We start from the raw sequence: 24410 nt of genomic DNA on the forward strand, positions 1-24410 counted from the left end.
TTTTCAGGGATAAGATGGATGGTTTTTCATTCTAGTTATGAAGATTGACAAGATGTTTTTGTGCTCTTGCATAAAGAGGTATAAACATCTCTGTGAATCCAGCAAATGGATATCCTTCACTAAGGCATTCCAGCTCAAGGATTCTGCCCTGTTCAATGCTCTGCCACTTCACAAGGGATCCTGAGGATTCTGTCACCTGATTGGACCAGAAAGTGACTTCTAAAAGAGTGTGGCATCTACCTCCATGCAAACTTTCAACCTTACTGCTTGTTGCAGTACCTACATGAAAGGGAACTTAAACTTCCCTAAGCTTGTAACAGGTTGTGTGACTATTTTGTGCCTCTTTTCATTGTAATATACCACCTAGTAGAGAAATTTTATGGGACCTACAATTCTCACCAACCTTTTTTTCAATGAATTTTTATTGGGATATATTAGATGCTTTACAATGTTGTGTTAGTTTCTCCTGTACAGCAAAATGAATCAGCTATACATATATCCCTCTTTTTTGGATTTCCTTCCCATTTAGGTCACTACAGAGAAGTAATTCATTGTGGTATACAGTAGGTTCTCATTAGTGATCTGTTTTATGTGTAGTATCTTTAGTGTGTGTATATATATATCAATCCCAATCTCCCAATTCATCCCACCCCCTCTTTCTCCCTTAGTATCCATATGTTTGTCTTCTATGTCTGTGTCTGTATTTTTGCTTTTCAAATAAGATCATCTATACCATATTTTGGGTTTCCCTGATGGTTCAGACGGTAAAGAATCTGCCCGTGGTGCTGGAGACGTGGGTCAGGAAGATCCCCTGGAGAAGGCAATGGCAATCTATTCCAGTATTCTTGCCTGGAAAACTCCATGGACAGAGGAGCCTGGTGGGCTATAGTCCATGGGGTTGTAAAAGAGTTGGACATGACTTGGTGACTAAGCAGCAATACTGTTTTCTAGATTCCATACATATACATTAATATACAGTATTTGTTTTTCTGACTTACTTTACTCTGTAGGACAGTTTCTAGGTCCATCCACGACTCTACAAATGACCCAATTTCTTTCCTTTTAATGGCTGAATAGGATTCCATTATATATATGTACCATCCCTCTTTATCCATCCCTCTGCTGATAGACATTTAGGTTGCTTCCATGTCCTGGCTGTTGTGAATCACATAGTTTTAATCATGGAAATCCAGTAGGATCTACCCGCAAGAATGCGACTGTGGTGAGTGGCCACCTTATTGGGTCTCTTTACAATGAAGGGAGTGAGAAATTGAGAGGGGCCCTTTGGATTTTTCTGTTGGTGTTGGGGTAATCAGTGTTCTCCCCAGCCACAGAGAGTCCACAAAGTTCCTGTGTATCAGTTTGTTCCCTGAATGCTCTTGTTAGGTCTTTGGATGTTACCCGGAACTGCTTTAACCACCAGTTTGGAAGATACCTTGAAGCATAGAGGGAAGATTAAAATGTGTGCAGAAGACAGAGGAGAGAATACACATCTTCTAACTAGGATGCCTGGTGGCCAGTCTGGAAGAGTGTACACATTGACAGGATAATTCAGCTAGTTCCTTCAACATGCATAGGAGAGTTTACTCTCTCTGCTTCTTGTATACCAGCAACTATACTTTGATGTAACCCTCACAACACCTTCTGGAGGTAAGAGGTGTTATTCATATTTGACAAATGAGGAAATGAAGGCATACAATTTTGCAGGGCCAAACAACTAGTAAGAAGCAAAGCCAGCAAGAATTTCACAGTATAAAAAAGATATTTGTATTGTGACTCAAAGAAAATCTCAGGAAATTTAACTATATTAAAATAATATAATTTACCCAGCTCAAATATGACATGGTTTGACTCCTTGTGACCCCATGGACTAGCCTGCTAGGCTCCTCTGTCCACAGGATTTCCCAGGCAAGAATAATTGAAGTGAGTTGCCATTTCCTTCTCCAGGGGATCTTCGTGACCCAGGGATTAACCTGCGTCTCCTGCATTGCAGGTGGATTCTTTACAATCTGAGCCACCTGGGAAGCCCAACTATTAAATGGTGTATTTGTCCAGTTTCTTTTATGATTGGATTCTTCATAAGGTGCAAAACATAGGGTACAAATAAAATTAATAATAAACTCCAATATTCTTTTTTTTTTTTTAAGTAAAGCCAGGATTCAACTTTAGGACATCATATTCCTCGGCCCATTCGCTAAGCCCTGCCTTTAGTTTCAGTTCAGTTCAGTCACTCAGTCAGTCCAACTCTTTGCGACCCCATGGACTGTAGCACGCCAGACTTCCCTGTCCATCACCAACTCCCAGAGCTTGCTCAAACTCATATCCATTGAGTCAGTCATGCCATCCAACCATCTCATCCTCTGTTGTCCCCTTCTCCTCCTGCCTTCAATCTTTCCCAGCATCAGGGTCTTTTCCAATGAGTCAGTTCTTTGCATCAGGTGGTCAAAATATTGGAGTTTAAGCTTCAGCATCAGTCCTTCCAATGAATATTCAGGACTGATTTCCTTTAGGATTGACTGGTTTGATCTCCTTGCTGTCCAAAGGACTCTCAAGAATCTTCACGAACACCACAGTTCCAAAGCATCAATTCTTCGGCGCTCAGCTTTCTTTATGATCCAGCTCTCACATCTATACATGACTACTGAAAAAACCATGGCCTTTAGTTTACACGTGTGATACTGTAAAGGACTTTTTTGTTTGCACCTTCCTCCCTGTGTTCTCAATGTGCGAGAGCCTCTAAGTCTTTAAAGTCTGATGAAAGAGAAGAAGAAGTTTGTTCTAGGAACCTCTGCCTTTAAAAGGTACAGAGATTTTCCAATTAAGGGGAAGTGGACACCTGTGTTTTCCTTACATAAAACCTTAGGACATCACTGCTTAGTCGGATATGACTGAGTGATTAATTAACACTTTTTAGTTCTTCACTGGTAGCTCAGATGATAAAGAATCTTCCTGCAATGCAGGAGACCCTGGCTTGATCCCTGGGGATCCCCTGAAGAAGAGAATGGTTACCCTCTCCAGTATTCTTGCCTGGCGAATCCCATGGACAGAGGAGTCTAGTGAGCTACGTTCCATGGGGTTGCAAGCAGTTGGACATGACTTAGGAATTAACACTTTCACACTTTTTTCAAAGGGAGGAGTAGTTTAGTCCAGCAGGTGCCCACAGCTCCCACGCCTTTATACCATACAACAGTTTAGGACCACTGAGAGTCTGGAGTCAAAGTGAAAGTGAAAGTGACTGAATTGTGTCCGACTCTTTGCAACCCCATGGACTGCCTGCCCAGGCTCTTCTGTCCGTGGAATTCTCCAGGCAAGAATATTGAAGTAGGTAGCCGTTTCCTTCTCCAGGGGATCTTCCCAACTCAGGCATCGAACCTCGGTCTCCCGATTGCAGGCAGATTCTTTACTGTCTGAGCCAAGCTTTACAGTCTAGAGTAAAGCTTGGGATCAAGTAAGACCCGTGCTGCCTACCTGCAGGGCTGGGGGTTGGAATCAGAGCCAGTAAATGGTGTATTGTCTCCTTGTCGTCCAGCAGTTCTTCCATTACCTTTTGAGCCTGCCTTCCACAGGGCAAGGTACCCACTTGCCCTGTGAGTAAAAGAAATTGAAATCTGGATGTCTGCACAGCATCCATGCCCGGGGGAAATACCTACACAGATTTTCAAACCCTGTTGTAAAGGCGCATGACTGGGAAGCCTTTACAGTCTAAGAATTTTAAACCTCAGGGAAGTGATGGCCGCAAGATAATTATGTCAAACCTGAAGGCACACTTGAAGTGGCAGGTGGAAAAATCAATGCTTTGGTGAATAGATCAGAAAGCCTCCTTTAACATATTGGAAGTTTTGGAAGAACCAGACTCTTGTTCTGATGCTTTGTTTGGTTTTTCTTCATCTTATTGTCTCATTGTCACAAATTTCTAAGACATGGTCAAAATGAGGGAGAGAGGAAACTAACAATAATAAAAAAGACTAACTGGGGACTTCCCTTGTGGTCTAGTGGTTCAGAAACCACCTTCCAGTGAAGGGGACACACGTTCATTCCCTGGTGTAGGAAGATTCCACATGCCAAGGAGCCACTAAGCCCATGTGCCACAACTACGGAAGCCCAGTCCCCCAGAACCTGTGCGCCTCAAAAAAGAAGCCTCCACAATGAGAAGCCTGAGCACATGGCTAGAGAGGGGCCCCTGCTTGCCGCAACTAGAGAAGGCCCTTATGCAGCAACAAAGACTCAGTGCAGCCAAAAATAAATAAGTAAATAATTGAAATAAATAAATAAAAGATCAGTAAACACATAGTTCAAATCCCACCTCCCTTTTGCACTTACTGTTAGGACTTTGGTAAACAGTTTAATCTCAGAGTTTCTGTTTCTGGTAAAAAAAGTATTAGTCACTCAGTCGTGTCTGACTCTTTGCGACCCCATGGACTATAACCCTCTAGGCCCCTCTGTCCATGGAATTCTCCAGGCAAACATACTGGAGTGGGTAGCCATTCCCTTCTCCAGGAGATCTTCCTGACCTAGGGATCTTCCTGACCTGGGTCTCCTGCATTGCAAGCGGATTCTGTACCATCTAATCCACCAGGGAAGCCCTAGGTAAAATAGAAACGTACGTGTTCATCACAAAGATCTGATATAAAGATGAAAGAAGATGATGCTTGTAAAGCAAATGCCTGGGTCAGAACATCCCAAATGTTTTACATTCATTTTCTCTTTGGAACATCTTCCCAGGACTGCAGGGGAGTTGAGAGTTAACAAGGAACAAAAATGAGGGTATTGTAAAGATTCTGTAATTGTGTGTATTCCCTGACTCTTTCTACAGATTCCCAAGCTCATCTCCTCTTTCCTGTGTCTACTGTGCTAGATTCTTCCTGGTTTGGTTGCTAGAATAAGTTCAAACTTAGTACTGCTTGTATGTTAGCCCGATGGGCGTGCTTTCCTAGAGCTAAGCTCTGGTTTTGTTCTACTTCTGTAGGAAGTGTCCTTTTATTGTGCTGCTCTGGTATTTTGGGGCCTTGCTGACCCTGCAGAAACTGCCCCTCTCAGGCTTAGCCAATTCCTAGATGGTAAAAGGCCCACCTGTCAGCGTGCTTTCAGATTCCAACCAGCCAATCCAGAACCTCCTTTATCAGGCTGTTGCTCTGAGATCCTGTCCCTCTGCCCTAGTGCCAGGGGATTACCTAAGAGCTGGACGCCAGACAGCTGGGCCCCATGAAAGTATGTCGACTAGCCAGTCCTAAGCCTGTTTCCCCTACCTTGTCTGCTCCCTCCTATCAGAACCCACAGTACAGGGGGCTGCTTGGAATTCTGAGAAAGCTGTACTGAAAACCCAGACTAGTCTGGTGATGATCTCGTATCGGATAATGGGCCATGTGCTCCCTTCTTCCGGAGAAGGCAATGGCACCCCACTCCAGAACTCTTGCCTGGAAAATCCCATGGACGGGGGAGCCTGGTAGGCTGCCGTCTCTGGGGTCGCACAGAGTTGGACACGACTGAAGTGACTTAGCAGCAGCAGCAGCTCCCTTCTTCTGCCTCTGGTAACCTAACAAGGGCATGGAGTGACACTGTTCAGTGGATGGCCACTTGAGCAAGCTGGTGTTAGGAACGGTGTAGAGAGATTATGATCTGATGCTTTTTCACAGGAAACAGCTAGAACTATGATGGTTAGTGAAAAAATTGCCCTTGGCCACTGTTTCCTGGGCAGCACTACTATAGCAGGTATTTAACGTGTTCCTGCAAGTTTACTGAATGATGGCTGACCAGCACGAGCAGACCTGCTAGCATCTTGACCAAGTAAAGCTCAAGCTGAGTACCAGGTGGAGCAGAAGCCAGGCTCCAGCCAGGTATCCACCAACTCAGCGAGAATAGTGGAAAGGAGGAGGAACAGTTTGCAAAAGTGTCTGCAGCATATTTATTCCTCTGAGAAATTCATTTTCTTGAAGCAGGGCTTCATAAGGTGATCTTGGCTGCTGAGAATGTGCAGGGGCATGTGGGAGAAGACATTATAAGGATCTGTGTCTTAAAAATAGATTGAGGAACAAATCTGAAAATACGAAAAAAGGGAATACAGAAAAGATCATGGTAAATGTGAACTTTAGAGCTAAAAAGAGCATTCAAGAAATTTAAAAATTAAAATAAGCAGTGCAAGGGAAAGAAATGAAATGGTTGGGATCACTTAGAATTCATATTACTAGTGTGAGGGTAAAATGAATAAGCACATGCTTATTTTTTGTATGTTTTAAAATTTCATCAACACATAGTTGATTTGCTGTGTTGTTATGTTAGTTTCAGCCATGTCCGACTCTTTGCAACCCCATGGACTGCAGCACACCAGTCTTCCCTGTCCTTCACTATCTCCCAGAGTTTGCTCAAACTCATGTCCATTGAGTCGGTGATGCCATCCAACCATCTCATCCTCTGTCACCCCTTTTTCCTCCTACCCTCAATTTTTCCCAGCATCAGGGACTTTTCCAATGAGTCAGCTCCTGACATCCGGTGGCCAAAATACAAGCTTCGAGCATCAGTCCTTCCAGTGAATGTTCAGAGTGGATGTCCTTTAGGATTGACTGAAAGTTATTAATGCTTAGAAAAGAAAGCATTCATAATAGGAATCCCTAAATTGGCCAGGTGGCTCAATAAAAAATTTAAATTGGAAAATTAAACATTTTTGATTGGACAGCTCAGAACAAATGGTCGCTAAGCGGGTAGTAAACAGTGAAAAATTGCTTGTTGAAGCCGAGTCATCAGAAAGAAGACAATAGAACAACCATACACGCAATATACTGTTTATGCCAGAAACCAGCTGTTTTTCTGGAAGTCTATGTCTATGAAGCTAAATGCTTAGAAAAATTTCAGGAACTGTTGGCTACAAACTCATAACAATAATCCTCTGGAGACCTAGAGCTGAAGAGACGGTGGGTGGTTGAAAAGACCTTGGCTTCATTGGTTTTCTTTAAAGTTTCCCAGTGCACTTTTTACAGTGTACAGTTTTGATTGAAATGTTTGGCTGACATTTATATTGGCCTCTTAGGAACCGAACTCATCCTCTGGGCCAGGGGACAGCCTATCTCATTTGACCGGTGTCTCTGCCATTGTGTGTTTATTTGCAGACAGAATGCCAGATGGAGTTACCCACATCTAACAGTTAAGGGACTTCCTGGTGGTCCAGGGGTTAAGAATCCACCTTCTGATACGGTGGATGTGGGTCTGATCCTGGTTGGGGAACTAAGATCCCACAGGCCGGGAAGTGAAAAAAAGTTTTAGCAAGTAATAAGGAATATAGGAGTTCTATTGGACCTTATTCTGTGTTTGTATCACTGATATTAGTGCCACAAAAACAGTACTTTCCAAGGTTACCACTTGTTTGTTATGATTTCATGTTTTCATGTCCTATTTTTCATTGATGACCATTTATCATAATGGTTCACCCATGTGGCTTCTAAGTTAAATTCAAGAATCTGGGGCTCACGTGGCTTGTGCTCACATTCTCCAGGCCTTGATGGTTTATGTGCTGACCTGCCTCTTGACTCTAGCGTCACCCCTGGCTCTACGCTCCCCTGCCATCTTTGTGTGTGGGTCACACAGTCCTTTGCCTGTCCCTCTCCTTCCAGAGTCTCAGCTCATGTTCAGGTCCACAGAATCACTGGGAAAAAACCCAGTGAGCTCAGGTGGCTCACAGTCTAGTGGGAAAGAGATCTGAATAAGCTGAAGTCCAGGATTGCAAATGAAAGTCTTTTTAGGAAACATTGAGATCTCTACTGGGGTTGACTTCAGAGGTGGAGATTCTTCTTGTGTAGTTTTCTTTTTTTTAAAGTATGTGTCAAGCTAACTTAATGAGAAATGAATATGTTGTACCATATTATAGTAAATAATGTGACTAAATGACAGTTTTTTTGGTTGTTTTGGCCATGCCACATGGCTTGTGGGAGTTGAACCCTGGCCCTGAGCAGTGAGAACTTGGAGTCCTAACTACTGGGTCGAGAGGAAAGTCTTAAGACTATTTTTTATATGGGCAGGGTAACGGTGAGCATCACTTCTCTCAAAAGTATCAGATACACATGAAGAAATTGCACATTTGTGACTTGCTGTAGTGAACAAAATAGGAACCCACAGAGGGCCCTGATTCAGGAGGATATAAATACGAGAACAACCAAAAGACCCTCTATCCAGCACAGTGGGGCCCCAGATTGGATGTTAGTTAGCCTCCTGTCAGGGCTATTCTAGTTAAAGTGACAGAAGCAAATAGAAATGAGATGGACACCTTATCTTTGACAAAGGAGGCAAGAAATTACAGTGGAGAAAAGAATATCTCTTTAACAAGCTGGGAAAACTGGTCAACCACTTATAAAAGAATGAAACTAGAACACTTTCTAACACCATACACAAAAACAAACTCAAAATGGATTAAAGATCTAAATGTAAGACCAGAAAATATAAAACTCCTAGAGGAAAACATAGGCAAAACACTCTCTGATGTAAATCATAGCAGGATCCTCTATGACCCACCTCCCAGAGTAATGGAAATAAAAGCAAAAATAAACAAATGGGACCTAATTAAAATTAAAAGCTTCTGCACAACAAAGGAAACTCTAAGCAAGGTGAAAAGACAGCCTTCAGAATGGGAGAAAATAATAGCAAATGAAGCAACTGACAAAGAATTAATCTCAAAAATATACAAGCAACTCCTACAGCTCAATTCCAGAAAAATAAGCAACCCAATCAAAAAATGGGCCAAAGAACTAAACAGACATTTCTGCAAAGAAGACATACAGATGGCTAACAAACACATGAAAAGATGCTCAACATCACTCATTATCAGAGAAATGCAAATCAAAACCACAATGAGGTACGATCTCTCGCTGGTCAGAATGGCTGCTATCCAAAAATCTACAAACAATAAATGCTGGAGAGGGTGCGGAGAAAAGGGAACCCTCTTAGACTGTTGGTGGGAATGCAAACTAGTACAGCCATTATGGAGAACAGTGTGGAGATTCCTTAAAAATCTGGAAATAGAACTGCCATACAACCCAACAATCCCACTTCTGGGCATACACACCGAGGAAACCAGAATTGAAAGAGACACATGTACCCCAATGTTCATCGCAGCACTGTTTATAATAGCCAGGACATGGAAGCAACCTAGATGTCCATCTGCAGACGAATGGATAAGAAAGCTGTGGTACATATACACAATGGAGTATTACTCAGCCATTAAAAAGACTGCATTTGAATCAGTTCTAATGAGGTGGATGAAACTGGAGCGTATTATACAGAGTGAAGTAAGTCAGAAAAAAAAACAGTATGGTATACTAATATATATATATGGAATTTAGAAAGATGATAACAATGACCCTATATGCGAGACAGCAAAAGAGACACAGATGTAAAGAACAGATTTTTGGACTATGTGGGAGAAGGTGAGGGTGGGATGATTTGAGAGAATAGCACTGAAACATGTATATTATCATATGTGAAATAGATCACCAGTCCAGGTTCAATGCATGAGACAGGGTGCTCAGGGCTGGTGCACTGGGACGACCCTGAGGGATGGGATGGGGAGGGACGTGGAAGGGGGAGTTCAGGATGGGGAACACATGTTCACCCATGGCAGATTCATGTCAATGTATGGCAAGAAACACCACAATATTGTAAAGTAATTCAGATCAGATCAGATCAGTCAATCAGTCGTGTCCGACTCTTTGCGACCCCATGAATTGCAGCACGCCAGGCCTCCCTGTCCATCACCAACTCCCGGAGTTCACTGAGACTCACGTCCATCGAGTCAGCGATGCCATCCAGCCATCTCATCCTCTGTCGTCCCCTCCTCCTCCTGTCCCCAATCCCTCCCAGCATCAGAGTCTTTTCCAATGAATCAACTCTTTGCATGAGGTGGCCAAAGTACTGGAGTTTCAGCTTTTGCATCATTCCCTCCAAAGAAATCCCAGGGCTGATCTCCTTCAGAATGGACTGGTTGGATCTCCTTGCAGTCCAAGGGACTCTCAAGAGTCTTCTCCAACACCACAGTTCAAAAGCATCAATTCTTCGGCGCTCAGCCTTCTTCACAGTCCAACTCTCACATCCATACATGACCACAGGAAAAACCATAGCCTTGACTAGACGAACCTTTGTTGGCAAAGTAATGTCTCTGCTTTTCAATATGCTGTCTAGGTTGGTCATAACTTTCCTTCCAAGGAGTAAGCGTCTTTTAATTTCATGGCTGCAGTCACCATCTGTAGTGATTTTGGAGCCCAGAAAAATAAAGTCTGACACTTTTTCCACTGTTTCCCCATCTATTTCCCATGAAGTGGTGGGACCGGATGCCATGATCTTCGTTTTCTGAATGTTGAGCTTTAAGCCAACTTTTTCACTCTCCACTTTCACTTTCATCAAGAGGCTTTTGAGTTCCTCTTCACTTTCTGCCATAAGGGTGGTGTCATCTGCATATCTCAGGTTATTGATATTTCTGCCGGCAATCTTGATTCCAGCTTGTGTTTCTTCCAGTCCAGCGTTTCTCATGATGTACTTACTCTGCATATAAGTTAAATAAACAGGGTGACAATATACAGCCTCGACGAACTCCTTTTCCTATTTGGAACCGGTCTGTTGTTCCATGTCCAGTTCTAACTGTTGCTTCCTGACCTGCATACAAATTTTTCAAGAGGCAGATCAGGTGGTCTGGTATTCCCATCTCTTTATTACCCTCCAATTAAAATAAATAAAATAAAGTGACAGAAGCCAATCTGAGAAACTGTCACTTGGGAAACTGTCGTCAATTTGACCCCCTATCTTCTACCCTCCCCTAGAGTTATAGAATCATAACAGGAAACCCAGACATTGGAATTTCATTCCAGAACCCTGTTTGTTTCTTTTTTTTTTTAATTAAAAAAAATTTTGGCATATAGTTGATTGATTATTATGTTAGTTTCTGCTATATAGCAAAGCGAATCAATCATGCATATACACATATCCACTCTGTTTTAGATTCTTTTCCATATATGGGGAACCCTGCTTTTTAAGTTCTTTTTTAAGTAGACCTAGCCATGCTCTATCTTTTGTGCCCCAAAATTATATGAAAAACTTAAGGAACACCAAATATGTAAGGTATTGACATTTTGCTAATTACTTCCTAGTTTGTAAAAAATTTTAATATGGTTCCAAGATTTTAAAATATGAGCATTGCTATATGATTTATCTGGGGAGTCAACTGACATAACTTGAGTAAATTATTCACCACTTCATTACAATTCACTGGGACTGAAGGTTTCCATCTGGTGCATTCAACTGTCTATCGCAAAAAAATTGTTGTGTGCTCAGTAGAGCATTGCAAGTGTAGAGACTGCAGATGAGATGTAAATTTTACATTGTACTGTCCATTAACAAAAATTATTTGTATATTATTTATTTTAACATATTTATCTATTCATTTGGATGTGCTGGGTCTTAGTTGCAGCATGAGGGATCTTTAGTTGCAGCATATGGGATCTAGTTCCCTGACCAGGGATTGAACCCAGTCTCACCACACTCTCAAGTGTGGAGTCTTAGCCACTGGACCACCAGGGAGGTCCCAACAAAAATTATTTATGCAAACAGAAGGAGAAACTGGCTTTCAAGAAGCATTGCACTTCAGTGATATTTAATCTCTTAGTGGGAACATACTACTGACCAAGATAAGGCATTACCAAAGAGAGCCATCCTAAAGTCTTGGAATGATTATCGCCAATTGCTTGGAGATGACATTTTAGTAAATTTAGTAAGATTCTGATAAATAAAATTCTAATTCTTTTGTCATTTAGGAATAAAAATGATAGCCTAAAGTTATTTTAAGGCTAGAAATTATTTTTTTCCCCCTACTATTACTGAAATCATGTAGTTTATTGAAACAAATGGTATACAAAAGAGGTGGGCTGTGTGATATGGGAATGTTACACTTTTGGTGAAGATAATTCATAACAATGCCACCAAACAGTAATAAAATCATGGGCTTCAAGACTTTTTGGTAGTCTAACAGATTTAGCCAATCTTATGTTTTCTCTGCAAAAATGCTACCAAAGTAATCCATCCTTTACAGCCTGTGCTTGATTCCCATTGTCTCCTGGTACTTTCAGTCAGAGGTTCACTACCAAATTTGTGAATCACTTTCCAGTTGCCTTTGTTATGTTAACCACAATTTCATTATCCTATTCTAATTTCCAGATCTCTGACCATTAAAATATCCTTTCTCATTAATGCCTGGCCTGGCTCCAATTGGCCCCAATCTCTGTGATGTGAACTGCTTTACTCACAAACTCTTAATTCCTCTAATTTTTTTCCTCAAAAGTAAAGCTTTCACATTTCTCATGCTTCTTTCTTTTGCATGAATATTATTCAGCAAGCTTTCTCCATCTTCCATACTACTCTCTGGAAACCCTAACTGGCTCATCTCCCTCTTTAACCGTGCCTAGAATCAACCGAAGCATTCCAGAAGCAGCTGTGTGTTCGAAGACCAGATGGATTCGGGAACTAATGCTCAGAACAGTGGTTCTCAATCCTTCTGAACGCCTGAGCTTTGGCATCTCTTTACAGAAAAATGCCCACGTGTGGAGATGTTCAGTTCAGTTCAGTCACTCAGTCATGTCTGACTCTGCAATCGCAGAGACTGCAGCACGCTAGGCTTCCCTGTCCATCACCAACTCCCAGAGCTTGCTCAAACTCATATCCATCAAGTCCGTGGTGCCATCTAACCATCTCCTCAGTTGTCCCCTTCTCCTACCTTCAATCTTTGCATCAGGTGGCCAAAGTATTGGAGCTGCAGCTTCATCATTAGTCCTTCCAATGAATATTCAGGATTAATTTCCTTTAGGATGGACTGGTTGGATCTCCTTACAGTCCAAGGGACTCTCAAGAGTCTTCTCCAACACCACAGTTCCAAAGCATCAGTTTTTCAGTGCTCACCTTTCTTTATGGTCCAACTCTCACATCCATACAAGACTGCTGGAAAAACCATAGTTTTGACTATATGGACCTTTGTCAGCAAAGTAATGTCTCTGCTTTTTAAAATGCTGTCTAAGTTTGCCATAGCTTTTCTTGCAAGGAGCAAGCATCTTTTAATGTCATGGCTGCAGTCACCATCTGCAGTGATTTTGGAGCCCAAGAAAATAAAGTCTCTCACTGTTCCTATTGTTTCCCCATCTATTTGCCATAAAGTGATGGGACCAGATGCCATGATCATAGTTTTTTGAATGTTGAGTTTTAAGCCAGCTTTTTCACTCTTCTCTTTCACTTTCATCAAGAGGCTGTTTAGTTCCTCTTCACTTTCTGCCATAAGGGTGGTGGAGATGTTCAAACTGATGCAAATTCAGTAGGTTCTTCAGACTCCCTATTCATCCATAGCCTTCTAGGATTAACCACCCTGACTATTGTGCTGAGGTCGTGCATGGGAATAACCAGAGCAATCTCTTAGGGGCCACATAGACCAGGGCCTCACCTGGAAATCGGTAGAAAGCAGACAACCAGGAGGTCTGAAGCTGAAGCTTTTTCTGAGTTCTTTCTAAGCAGGATATATTTTAGAAATCAGATTTGAAAACCACTTTTCAGTTATAACCCCACGAGTGGGGTTTTGTTTTATTTTGTTTATTTTCCCCAGAAGCCAATTTCACAAAAAAGAAATTGCATTTAGTTGGCTTTTTCCTGAACTGACTTGTTCAGACATGTTAGTCCTTTCAGGATGAAGGCCTTGTGAGATTTTAAAAACAGTTCACTGGCTTCTCTTTTGCTAGCATTTATCAGATGAAGCATCTCTTGACTGGCTTGATTTGGGAATGTCTCAATTCTAGTAGAAAATAAAAAAGAAATATGTTGTGACCACTGGCCCTAATATGTGGGTTTTGGGGAATCCGTAGCATCTTGGAACCTACAGAAATGACAAGGGGGAGACATAGCACAGTTTCTAAATGTGCCATTACACAGCATCCTTTGATGTTCATTTCTCTTCCTCTTTCTCTTTCTTTTTTAAAAGTATTGTTTGTTTATTTATGGCTGCGCTGGGTCTTTGTTGCACATGGGCTTTCTCTAGCCTTGGTGAGTGGGGCTGCTCTCTAGTTGCGGTGCAGGGCTTCTCATTGTGGTGCCCTCTCTTGCTGTGGAGCACGGGCCGTAGCACGCATAGGCTTTAGTCCTTGGAGCACGGGGGCTCAGGAGTTGTGGCTCTTGGGCTCTAGAGCACGAGCTCAGTAGTTGTGGCCCATGGGTTTAGCTGCTCCACAGCATATGGCATCTTTGACCAGGGATCAAAGTTGTGTCCTCTGCATTGGCAGGTGGATTCCTAACCACTGGACCACCAGGGAAGTCCTGTCTTTCTCTTTTTCCTTGTCTGTACTCTCCTCGAGTCTTCCCTGTCTTTCCACTGTCCCCCTCATCTGCCTGGTGCTAGTGTTTTGGAAGCAAGGGTGTACTGGCTTTGGATCCTAATGAAGCTCCTCGGGTGGGGGAGTGGAAGGGGAGCAGGCTGGGGCGGGGAACATCCTCCTGGCAAAGTAGGTACCCCTGTCATGAATTTTCCCTGATGGCCCAAGACAGGGAGGAGTTAGCTCCTTCACACACAGAGCTTCTACTTCAGCCTGGCAGTGAACTCAAAAGAAGGCTTGATGCGTCAGGAAGAGCTAGGAAGATTTGATCCAGATCAAATGTATGGTATCAACTGTTGAATTGTATTGCAGTGACAGGATAGAGCTTTTATGTTTGCTTGTTGTTTTTGGCTGTGCTGGATGTTCCTTGCATGCACAGACTTCTCTAGTTGTGGTACCTCATGGCATGTGGAATCTTAGTTACTGGTCCAGGGATTGGTCCCCTGCATTGGAACATGCATTCTTTACCACTGGACTTCCAGGGAAGTCCCAACAGGATAGAGACTTTGAAGCACCAATCTGAATTTTATCTGGTTTTTCTCTTGGGTGTGTGGGGCAGAGGAGTGAATAAGAGGCATGTGGTTTGTTTTGTTTTTCTATTTTTTGGCCATGCCACGGAGCATGCAAGGTCTTGGTTCCCTAACCAGGGATCGAACCCTTGCCCCCTGCAGTGGAAGCTTGATGTCTTAACCACTGGACTGCCAGGGAAGTCCCAGGTGTGTGTGATTTATGAAGGTGTTTTCTACCTCCTCTCCTTGCAGGTTACGGCCACACCGTGCCCCTGTCCGATGGGGGCAAGGCCTTCTGCATCATCTACTCCGTCATCGGCATACCTTTCACCCTTCTGTTCCTGACGGCAGTGGTCCAGCGTGTCACCATCCATGTCACCCGCAGGCCAGTCCTCTACTTCCACGTCCGCTGGGGTTTCTCCAAGCAGGCAGTGGCCATCGTCCACGCGGTCCTCCTCGGTGTGGTCACCGTGTCCTGCTTCTTCTTCATCCCGGCCGCGGTGTTCTCTGTCCTGGAGGATGACTGGAACTTCCTGGAATCCTTTTACTTTTGTTTCATCTCCCTGAGCACCATTGGCCTCGGAGATTATGTTCCCGGGGAGGGCTACAATCAAAAATTCAGAGAGCTCTACAAGATCGGGATCACGTGTGAGTATCCGAGTTCACGGACTCTGTCCCAGGGCTCTGTGCTTCCCTGCTCCGCCTCGTCCACTCGGTGATCAGAGGCACTCATCAGAGCCCTGACTGCTTTCCATGGATGAATTTTCCATTTTGCCACCTTCCCATAACTTTCGTTTCATCATGATTCCCTTCAAAATTCTGTATGAAAACGTCTTATTATTATTGAGAGTTATTTTTCCCAGGCACAGAAAAGTACTGATCAGTTTCTTACTAGTAATGTAATAGTTATTTTATTTTATTTTATTCCTTAAAATCACTTTATTTGCATTGAGTTATGCAACATGTTACTTTTACATACAAACTTTTTTCTTCCTTTCATTATGTGTCACTTTATACTTTCTACATTTTTTCATCACTATCCCTCGCCCATCCAAGTAATATAAGTTAAAAGTTATGTTTTAACAAAAACAATCCAGTCAGTAAATGCACAGAAGACCTAAACAGATGTTTCTCCAAAGACATACAGATGCCCAGTTGGTATATGACATGAAATTCAACATTACTAATTATTAGAGAAATGCAAAACAAAACTATAAAGAGCTATCACCTGATACCACCAATCATATGGCCACATCACTAAAATATCTATACACAATAAATACTTTTGAGAGAATGTAGAGAAAAGGGAATCTTCCTACAATGTTGGTGGAATGTAAATTAGTGCAACCACTATGGAGAATAATATAGAGGTCTCTTAAAAAATAAAAATAGAATTATCATATAATTATGCAGATCCATTTTGGCATTTTATACAGAAAAGATGAAAACTCTCATTTGAAAAGATACATGCACCCCAATGTTCATAGTAGCCGTATTTACAAATAACAGTAGAGGACTGCACCTAAACACACACGTAAGAATGTACTACACAGAATAAGTTGCTACTGAACTTTTTAAATTTTAACAGAGTTGCTCTACTTTATTAAATATTTTAAGCTCAAGGACACCAGAGCTAGGATAACCTGTTAACAATCCATCACGTTCTTTCATTAACCAGGAAAATCATAAAGCAGTTGCTTATCTCATTTGTCCATCTGGTTCTTTTTTGAAGTTAAAATACGTTTGCTGCTTTCAGAATTTTTATATATGTAGGAACAAAACGGTGAATACATTGTTCAATGAAGTTCTTGGTGAAAATGAAAAAAAAAAGAATTTTATACATGGAAAATAGGCATTAAAATTCAGATGTCCAGTGACATTAAACTTTGAAGCAATTTTTAAAAATTCAATATAATACCATGGAAAACTTAGAAATTCATTCATAGAAAAATATTTATTTTTGTGTGTTCCTCTCCTGTCTTTTCACAATGCATAAAATTACATCATACTGTACATACAGTTTCCATTTCTGCTTTCCTAAGTATTTTTCAAGACTCAGCTCATGCCATGTCTTCTAGGAAATCATAATACATACGCAGGCAGTCAGATGTTCTGTCCTGGCCCCATCCTATGGTCTTTTTTTTTTTTTTTTTTTAAACCTGAAACACTGTATTAGTTTTGCCAAACATCAAAACGAATCCGCCACAGGTATATATGTGCTCCCCATCCTGAACCCTTAATGACAACAAAATGTGTAGTTGAACTACGTGTATTTTTAGCATTTCCATTAAACCATGCTCACCCAGGACACAGCCTTCGCTCATAAGTGCCCAGTGCTTTCAACAGTGCCTGGCTACCATGCAAGTTCAATAAATACTGAATGGTTACCAGGGTGATTTCAAATTTCCTCTAGTTACCATATTTATCTTTACTATCCACATATTATTTTACCAGGTGACTATACCATCACCTGGGGCTTCCCAGGTGGTGCTAGTGGTAAAGAATCTGCCTGCCAGTGTAGGAAACATAAGAGACGCGGATTCGATCCCTGGGTCAGGAAGAGACCCTAGAGGAGGGCATCACTCCAGTATCCGCCTGGAGAATTCCATGGACAGAGGACCCTGGCAGGCTGCAGTCCATGGGGTCACACAGAGTCGGATATGACTGAAGCAACTTAGCATGCATGCATGCATACTATCCTCTAGTCCTACTTCTATTGTCAAATATTTAGATTGCTTCCAATCTAAATGTTAGGAGGCATTATAAATTACATTATGACTTGAGGCTTTCTTGATGGCTCAAATGATACAGTCTGCCTGTAGGGCATGAGACCTGGGTTTGATTTCTGGGTTGAGAAGATCCCCTGGAAAAGTGAATGGCAACCCAATCCAGTATTATTGCCTGCAGATTTCCATGGACAGAGGAGCCTAGTGGACTGCAGTCCATGGGGTCTCAAAGAGTCAGACACAGCTGAGCATGCACGTACAGCACAGCAAACTTACCTGAAAGACATTTCCTCATTCTGCGTCACCACATACACCTTCACAGTGATCTGAAGACCAGGCGGGTCCTGAGGATGCTCGGTGTCCTGGGCTAGAAGATGATGGGTGGGGAAAACTGGCCCCATTCTGCACCTTTCTCTTCCCACCTTTTGTTCCATTCTGCCCTACAAGGTCCTTACATGGGGGTGGACACATTGCCTTGGTAATACAGCCACGTTCCATCAACATCCTCTTACAAACATTTGCCCCTGGGCCTGGGTGCATGTAGGGGTGCACACCAGTGATGCAGTGCCCTAGGATAGAGACCCTTGCAGGTACCATCACCCCTGCGGGGTGGGGACATTGTGCAGAGAATTTCCAAGTTTTAAATACATGAAACATAATCTGGAGTAAGGGTTGGCATGGGGTCCCAGAGGGCAAGCCCCATTGGCCCTGCAGACTCCTCATTCCATAGAAGAAGCATGATCAGAGTGGAAGGGCCTCTATATCTTAAGGCCCAGGTTAGGTCCATCTGCATTGGAAGGCAGATTCTTAACCATTGGACCACCAGGGAAGTCTGGGAAAACAGTAATTTTAAGTTGGTTCCAACATGTTTAAAATCAGTTTTCAGAAAAAAAAAAATTCATCAGAGAAAGGAACAAAAAAGTGAAAGTGAAAACTCTAAGAATAATAGAAGTCCCAATTTCATATCCCAGTGGTAAAATGTTTGAGGAATATTTTCAGAAAATAAATGAACTTGGGAAGCCAGAATTGGTAGCAAAATAGGAACAAGGAAGTCATTTATGGATGCAAAGTGACAGTTTTCTTAGGCTTTAATAATATAGCGTATTTTAGAAATAGCAGTGACATTGTTAGCTGAGCTAATTTGCAAATCTCCTTTTCCTTTATTCATTATTTAGTCAAACTCTTCAGTGCTGACAAAAATATCCATAGGATTTCAGACAAAAGCTGTGGAATTATAGCCTATCCACAAACTAACATACCTTTGGAACATTTATTTGTTCCACCCAGTACATCCCCTATGTAGAAATCCTAAAAAAAAAAACACACAGCAAAGTGATCTTTTACATACATGCACGCATGTGTGTGCTAAGTCACTTCAGTCGTGTCAGATTCTTTGTGACCCTATTGATTGTAGCCCACTAGGCTCCTCTGTGCATGGGATTTCCCAGGCAAGAATACTGGAGTGGGTTGCCTTTCCCTCCTCCAGGGTATCTTCCCAACCCAGGGATCGAACTTACGTCTCCTGCATTGATAGGCGGTTCTTTACCACTAGCACCACCTACATATATATACGTGTGTATACACACACATACGCACACTCATTTCTATTGTGGTTTATCACAGAATATTGAATATAGTTCCCTGTGCTGTATAGTAGGACCTTGTTGTTTATCCATCTTGTTGTATATACTAGTTTGCATCTGCGAATCCCAAACTCCCAATCCATCCCTCCCCCACCCCCCCACCCCCGCCTTGGCAACAAGTCTGTTCTCTATATGGGTCTGTCTATTTTGTAGATAAATTCATTTGTGTCCTATTTTAGATTCCATGTATAAGTGATGTATGGTATTTGTCTTTCTTGTTCTGATTTACCTCAGTTTGTAAACTGAAGGTCCATCTGTGTGGCTGCTAATGACAGTTTCATTCTTTTTGATAGCTGATGGTATCCCATTGTATACATGTGCCACATCTTCTTTATCCATTCATCTGCTGATGAACATTTAGGTTGTTTCCATGTCTTGGCTATTGTGAACAGTGCTACTATGAACACTGGAGTGCATGCAACTTTTCAAATTATAGTTTTCTCTAGATATAAGCCGAAGAGTGGGATTGCAGGGTTATATGGTAGCTCTGTTTTTAATTATTTGAGGAACCCCCGTACCATTTTCCAGTTGTACCAATTTACATTCTCTCAAACAATGTAGGAGGGTTGCCTTTTCTCCTCATCCTCTCTAGCATTTGTTATCTGTAGACGTTTTAATGCTGATGATTCTGACTGGTGTGAGGTGGTACCTCATTGTAGTGTAAATTTGCATTTCTCTAATAATTGGCAGTGAGACACATCTTTTCATGTGCCTGTTGGCTCTCTGTATGTCTTCTTTGGAGATATGTCTCTTTAGGTCTAGAACGTTAAGTCCCTCTTCATTTTCCTCTGGATCATCCCTCTTTGAGCCATGGAATTCAAAACATGCCCAGAAATCAGAGGAGGCAATGGATTGAATCATCAGCAGAAAGGTTGTGTCGTGAGCGGATCTCACTGAGTCGCCGTCATTTCTCTCACACAGGTTACCTGCTCCTTGGTCTTATCGCCATGTTGGTGGTTCTGGAAACCTTCTGTGAGCTCCACGAACTGAAGAAGTTCAGAAAAATGTTCTACGTGAAGAAGGACAAGGAAGAGGATCAAATGCACATCATAGAACACGACCAGCTGTCCTTCTCCTCCATCACGGACCAAGCGGCGGGGGTGAAGGAGGACCAGAAGCAGAACGAGCCCTTTGTGTCTCCCCAGCCACCCGCCTTGGCCGATGGCGCCTCAGACCACTAGGATAGGGCTTTGCTGGGCCGTGCCCGGGCACAGGCTCAGGGCACAGGCTCAGGGCGGTGGGAGGAAGCTTCTCTTGTTCATTTTGATGAGGATGTAAAAGCAGTACTTTTTGTAAAATGGAACAAAAGAAGCTTTTATTCCAGAAGACTGTCTAAAATATGAGAAAATGGCATCTGTACCTGTAATTCATATGTGACAAAATTATCTCGGCTTTACTAATAGGAGAAGAAGAATACTTGAAGCAGGGTGCCATTGTGGATAGAAACAGATTTTATACTTTTCATTGGGAACTTTGGGATTTGCATTTAAATTGTTTAGCTGATAGTTAAATAGTGACATTTATATTTAAAGCAAAAAAAAAAGGCATAGAGATGTGTTTTATAAATAAGTTTATGTGTACTGGTTTGCATGTACCCATCCAAAAATCATTATTTTTGTAGACTCTTAAGTTAAACCTGCTATTTATAATGACTAGATAACCATTAACTGTACATACAAATATAAATATGTTTATATTCTGTACATACGGTTTAGGTCACCAGTTCCTGGTATACTTCTTAACCCAAGGTTGTAGAGATTTTCCCTTTTGATTTCTCTTTATACTGAAGAATCAGAAGTTGCTGCAATAAAATAAGTGGAATAACACACTTATGCGTGAATTACTTTAGTATTCTGTTACAATAAATATTTCTGCTCACTTGGAATAGCTTGATCTGAAATGTCTACAATGTTTGTAAACATTTCTCTGGAGGTAAAGAGGTAACGAAGCATATGATTTTGTTAAAAAGTTAGGATACTTTATTTTGAAAGTACATGATGATTTGCAGTCAGCTAATATTAAAGCATCGGAGAAGGCAATGGCACCCCACTCCAGTACTCTTGCCTGGAAAATCCCATGGATGGAGGAGCCTGGTGGGCTGCAGTCCATGGGGTCGCTAAGAGTCAGACACAACTGAGCAACTTCCCTTTCACTTTTCACTTTCATGCATTGGAGAAGGAAATGGCAATCCACTCCAGTGTTCTTGCCTGGAGAGTCCCAGGGACGGGGGAGCCTGGTGGGCTGCCGTCTCTGGGGTCGCACAGAGTGGGACACGACTGAAGTGACTTAGCAGTAGCAGTAGCAATACTAAAGCATAGGACCCAAACACAGAAGCCCCAAATGAACATATTCTGTCAGATTAGTCTGAGAGGTTTTTTTAGTTTATAAGCTGAAATAAGTAAAAATTGTAGCTGGTTGCAATCTTACACTTTAATATATCAAGAAAATGTTCCCCCACATAGATAATATGTATGCACTCCTTTGTAGAAACCATAAAGGCAGCATTCAAATGCTGTACGCAATCCAAATACAGGGCGCTATTCGGATTTTTTTTCCCTCATCTTTTGCTGAGGCATGCAGTCATGTTAGTTCCCTGACCTGGGATAGAACTCATGCCCCCTTGCAGTAAATGCATGGTGTCTTAACCACTGGACCACTAGGGAAGACCCTGCTAGGAATTTTAGAAGAGAAAATTAGGCCTTTTATGATAATGAAAGCTCAGTGACCCACTAACCAAGTCCCGTCTCCCATCAGAGCTGCCCAGGAGGTGGTACTTGAAGTGTTGGTAAAAGTCAGCATCCTGCCGGTGAACAACTGAGCAGAGCATCCTTGCCTTGGGGCTACCTTGGCAAGCTCTCTACTGCCTCCTTAGCCATCAAACATCGTATCCCCTGACTTAGAACAAGGGCCTTCTATATAGTATAAAATCCCGTCTCAGAGCAACAAAGCCAGAAGAAGGAATGACATCCCCTCTGTAGCGCCTGGGACCCCAGCTCCTGTGATGGGGAGCTGTCCTCAGTGGATCCTTTCTAGTGTTTAATTCAAAACACGTCCTCCTGTCCCTCTGACCTGGGTTGTGCTGCCCTGTTAGCATGTTTCTGCCTATGTTCCTGGCTGGCTGTCTCCACAGTGGGAGACTGCTCACACTGAGTAGGTAATTGGTAAAGGGAGGAACTAGAGACTCCTTAGAGGATACATGCTTCATGGGCAGGCCTGAATTTGAGAAGTTCATGGGATCAGAATGATTGGTACCATGCAAAGATGCTAAAGAATATAAATTGGAAAAAAGGTAGATTATACCCACGGAATGCCATTACATTTTAGTCCAAGCAGGAAACTCATGGGCCACCACTGCTTGAGTCTAATCTGAGAGGGGAGTGCAAAATACAAAAAAACAAGGAAGAGCCTGAAGGGAAAATTCTGAGTCAGGGTGTCAATAAGCAGTTGAATGTAATACTTCACTTTCAAAGCTTCTGTAAATCTGCAAAGAATATGCTTACTAGGCCTTAATACCCTTCACATTGTTTTTGTTTTTTAGTATTTGTTTGCTTCCCTGGTGGCTCAGAATGTAAAGAATCTGCCTGCAATGCGTGAGACCTGGGTTCGATCCCTGGGTCAGGAAGATCCCTGGAGAAGGGCATGGCAACGCACTCCAGTATTCTTCCGTGGAGAATTCCATGGACAGAGGAGCCCAGCAATCTACAGTTCGTGGGGTCGCAGAGTTGGACACAGCTGAGCGACTAACAGGCAGTGTTTATTTATTTATCTGGCTGTGTCACGTCTTGGTTGCAGCACACAGGATCTTGGCTGCATCACGTGGGATCTTATTTGCGGTGCACAGTCTCTAGTTGTGGCTCGAGCTCAGGAGTTGTGCTGCATGGGCTTAGTTGCTTCCTTGCATGGATCTTAGTTGCTTAACTAGGGATTGAATCCACATCCCCTGCATTGCACGGTGGGCTCTTAACCACTGGACCACCAGGGAAGCTTCCTGTTTTTGTTGTTTTTAATGTGAAGCATAAGGTTTAAAAATGGAGCAGGTTTTGCTTCCCTGTTAGATATGAAATGTAAGGGGAAGTGTATTCCCCGGACTTTATTTCTGCCACTGGCCAGGGGACAGATGATGCACTGGGCTTCTGGAGGAGGGGGAAGCTGTGTCCTGGAGAACAGAAGCAGGATCCCCTGGGCATGGGTAAGGAAGTGGGAGGCTGGGCAGAGAGGCTCCGTCAGAACTGTCATTGGAACCTTCTGGTTGGAGATGAGCGACTGTGAAGTTGAAGGTCAAAGAAGGTGGATTCTGAAAAAAAGAATCGAAGCATGAAAGAGTATAATTTTAATTTTAATTAGGTCCCATTTGTTTATTTTTGCTTTTATTTCCAGTATTCTGGGAGGTGGGTCATAGAGGATCCTGCTGTGATGTATGTCGGAGAGTGTTTTGCCTATGTTCTCCTCTAGGAGTTTTATAGTTTCTGGTCTTACGTTTAGATCTTTAATCCATTTTGAGTTTATTTTTGTGTATGGTATTAGAAAGTGTTCTAGTTTCATTCTTTTACAATTGGTTGACTAGTTTTCCCAGCACCACTTGTTAAAGAGATTGTCTTTTCTCCATTGTATATTTTTGCCTCCTTTGTCAAAGATAAGGTGTCCATGGGTGTGTGGCTTTATCTCTGGGCTTTCTATTTTGTTCCATTGATCTATATTTCTGTCTTTGTGCCAGTACCGTACTGTCTTGGTGACTGTGGCTTTGTAGTAGAGCCTGAAGTCAAGCAGGTTGATTCCTCCAGTTCCATTCTTCTTTCTCAAGATTGCTTTGGCTATTCAAGGTTTTTTTGTATTTCCATACAAATTGTGAAATTATTTGTTCTAGCTCTGTGAAGAATACCATTGGTAGCTTGATGGGGATTGCATTGAATCTATAGATTGCTTTGGGTAGTATACTCATTTTCACTATATTGGTTCTTCCAATCCATGAACACGGTATATTTCTCCATCTGTTAGTGTCCTCTTTGATTTCTTTCACCAGTGTTTTATAGTTTTCTATATATAGGTCTTTAGTTTCTTTAGGTAGATATATTCCTAAGTATTTTATTCTTTTCATTGCAATGGTGAATGGAATTGTTTCCTTAATTTCTCTTTCTATTTCCTCATTATTAGTGTATAGGA

At 42.2% G+C, this 24410-nt stretch overlaps 1 protein-coding gene across 1 annotated transcript in view; it reads left to right on the forward strand.

Annotated features, from left to right (window-relative positions):
* The window catches only part of KCNK1 (potassium two pore domain channel subfamily K member 1), a 69099-nt gene extending 48023 nt beyond the window's left edge, over positions 1-21076 (forward strand). Inside the window, exons 2-3 of the mRNA XM_055588427.1 lie at positions 15134-15529; positions 20172-21076. Of these exons, the coding sequence (XP_055444402.1) occupies positions 15134-15529; positions 20172-20431 (656 nt within the window). The 3' untranslated portion in view covers positions 20432-21076. The remainder of the gene's footprint in view (positions 1-15133; positions 15530-20171) is intronic.
* The last annotated feature ends 3334 nt before the right edge of the window (positions 21077-24410 follow it).

The sequence above is a fragment of the Bubalus kerabau genome, chromosome 1 (genome assembly GCF_029407905.1).
Source record: "Bubalus kerabau isolate K-KA32 ecotype Philippines breed swamp buffalo chromosome 1, PCC_UOA_SB_1v2, whole genome shotgun sequence".
In the NCBI taxonomy this organism is placed as follows: domain Eukaryota; kingdom Metazoa; phylum Chordata; class Mammalia; order Artiodactyla; family Bovidae; genus Bubalus; species Bubalus kerabau.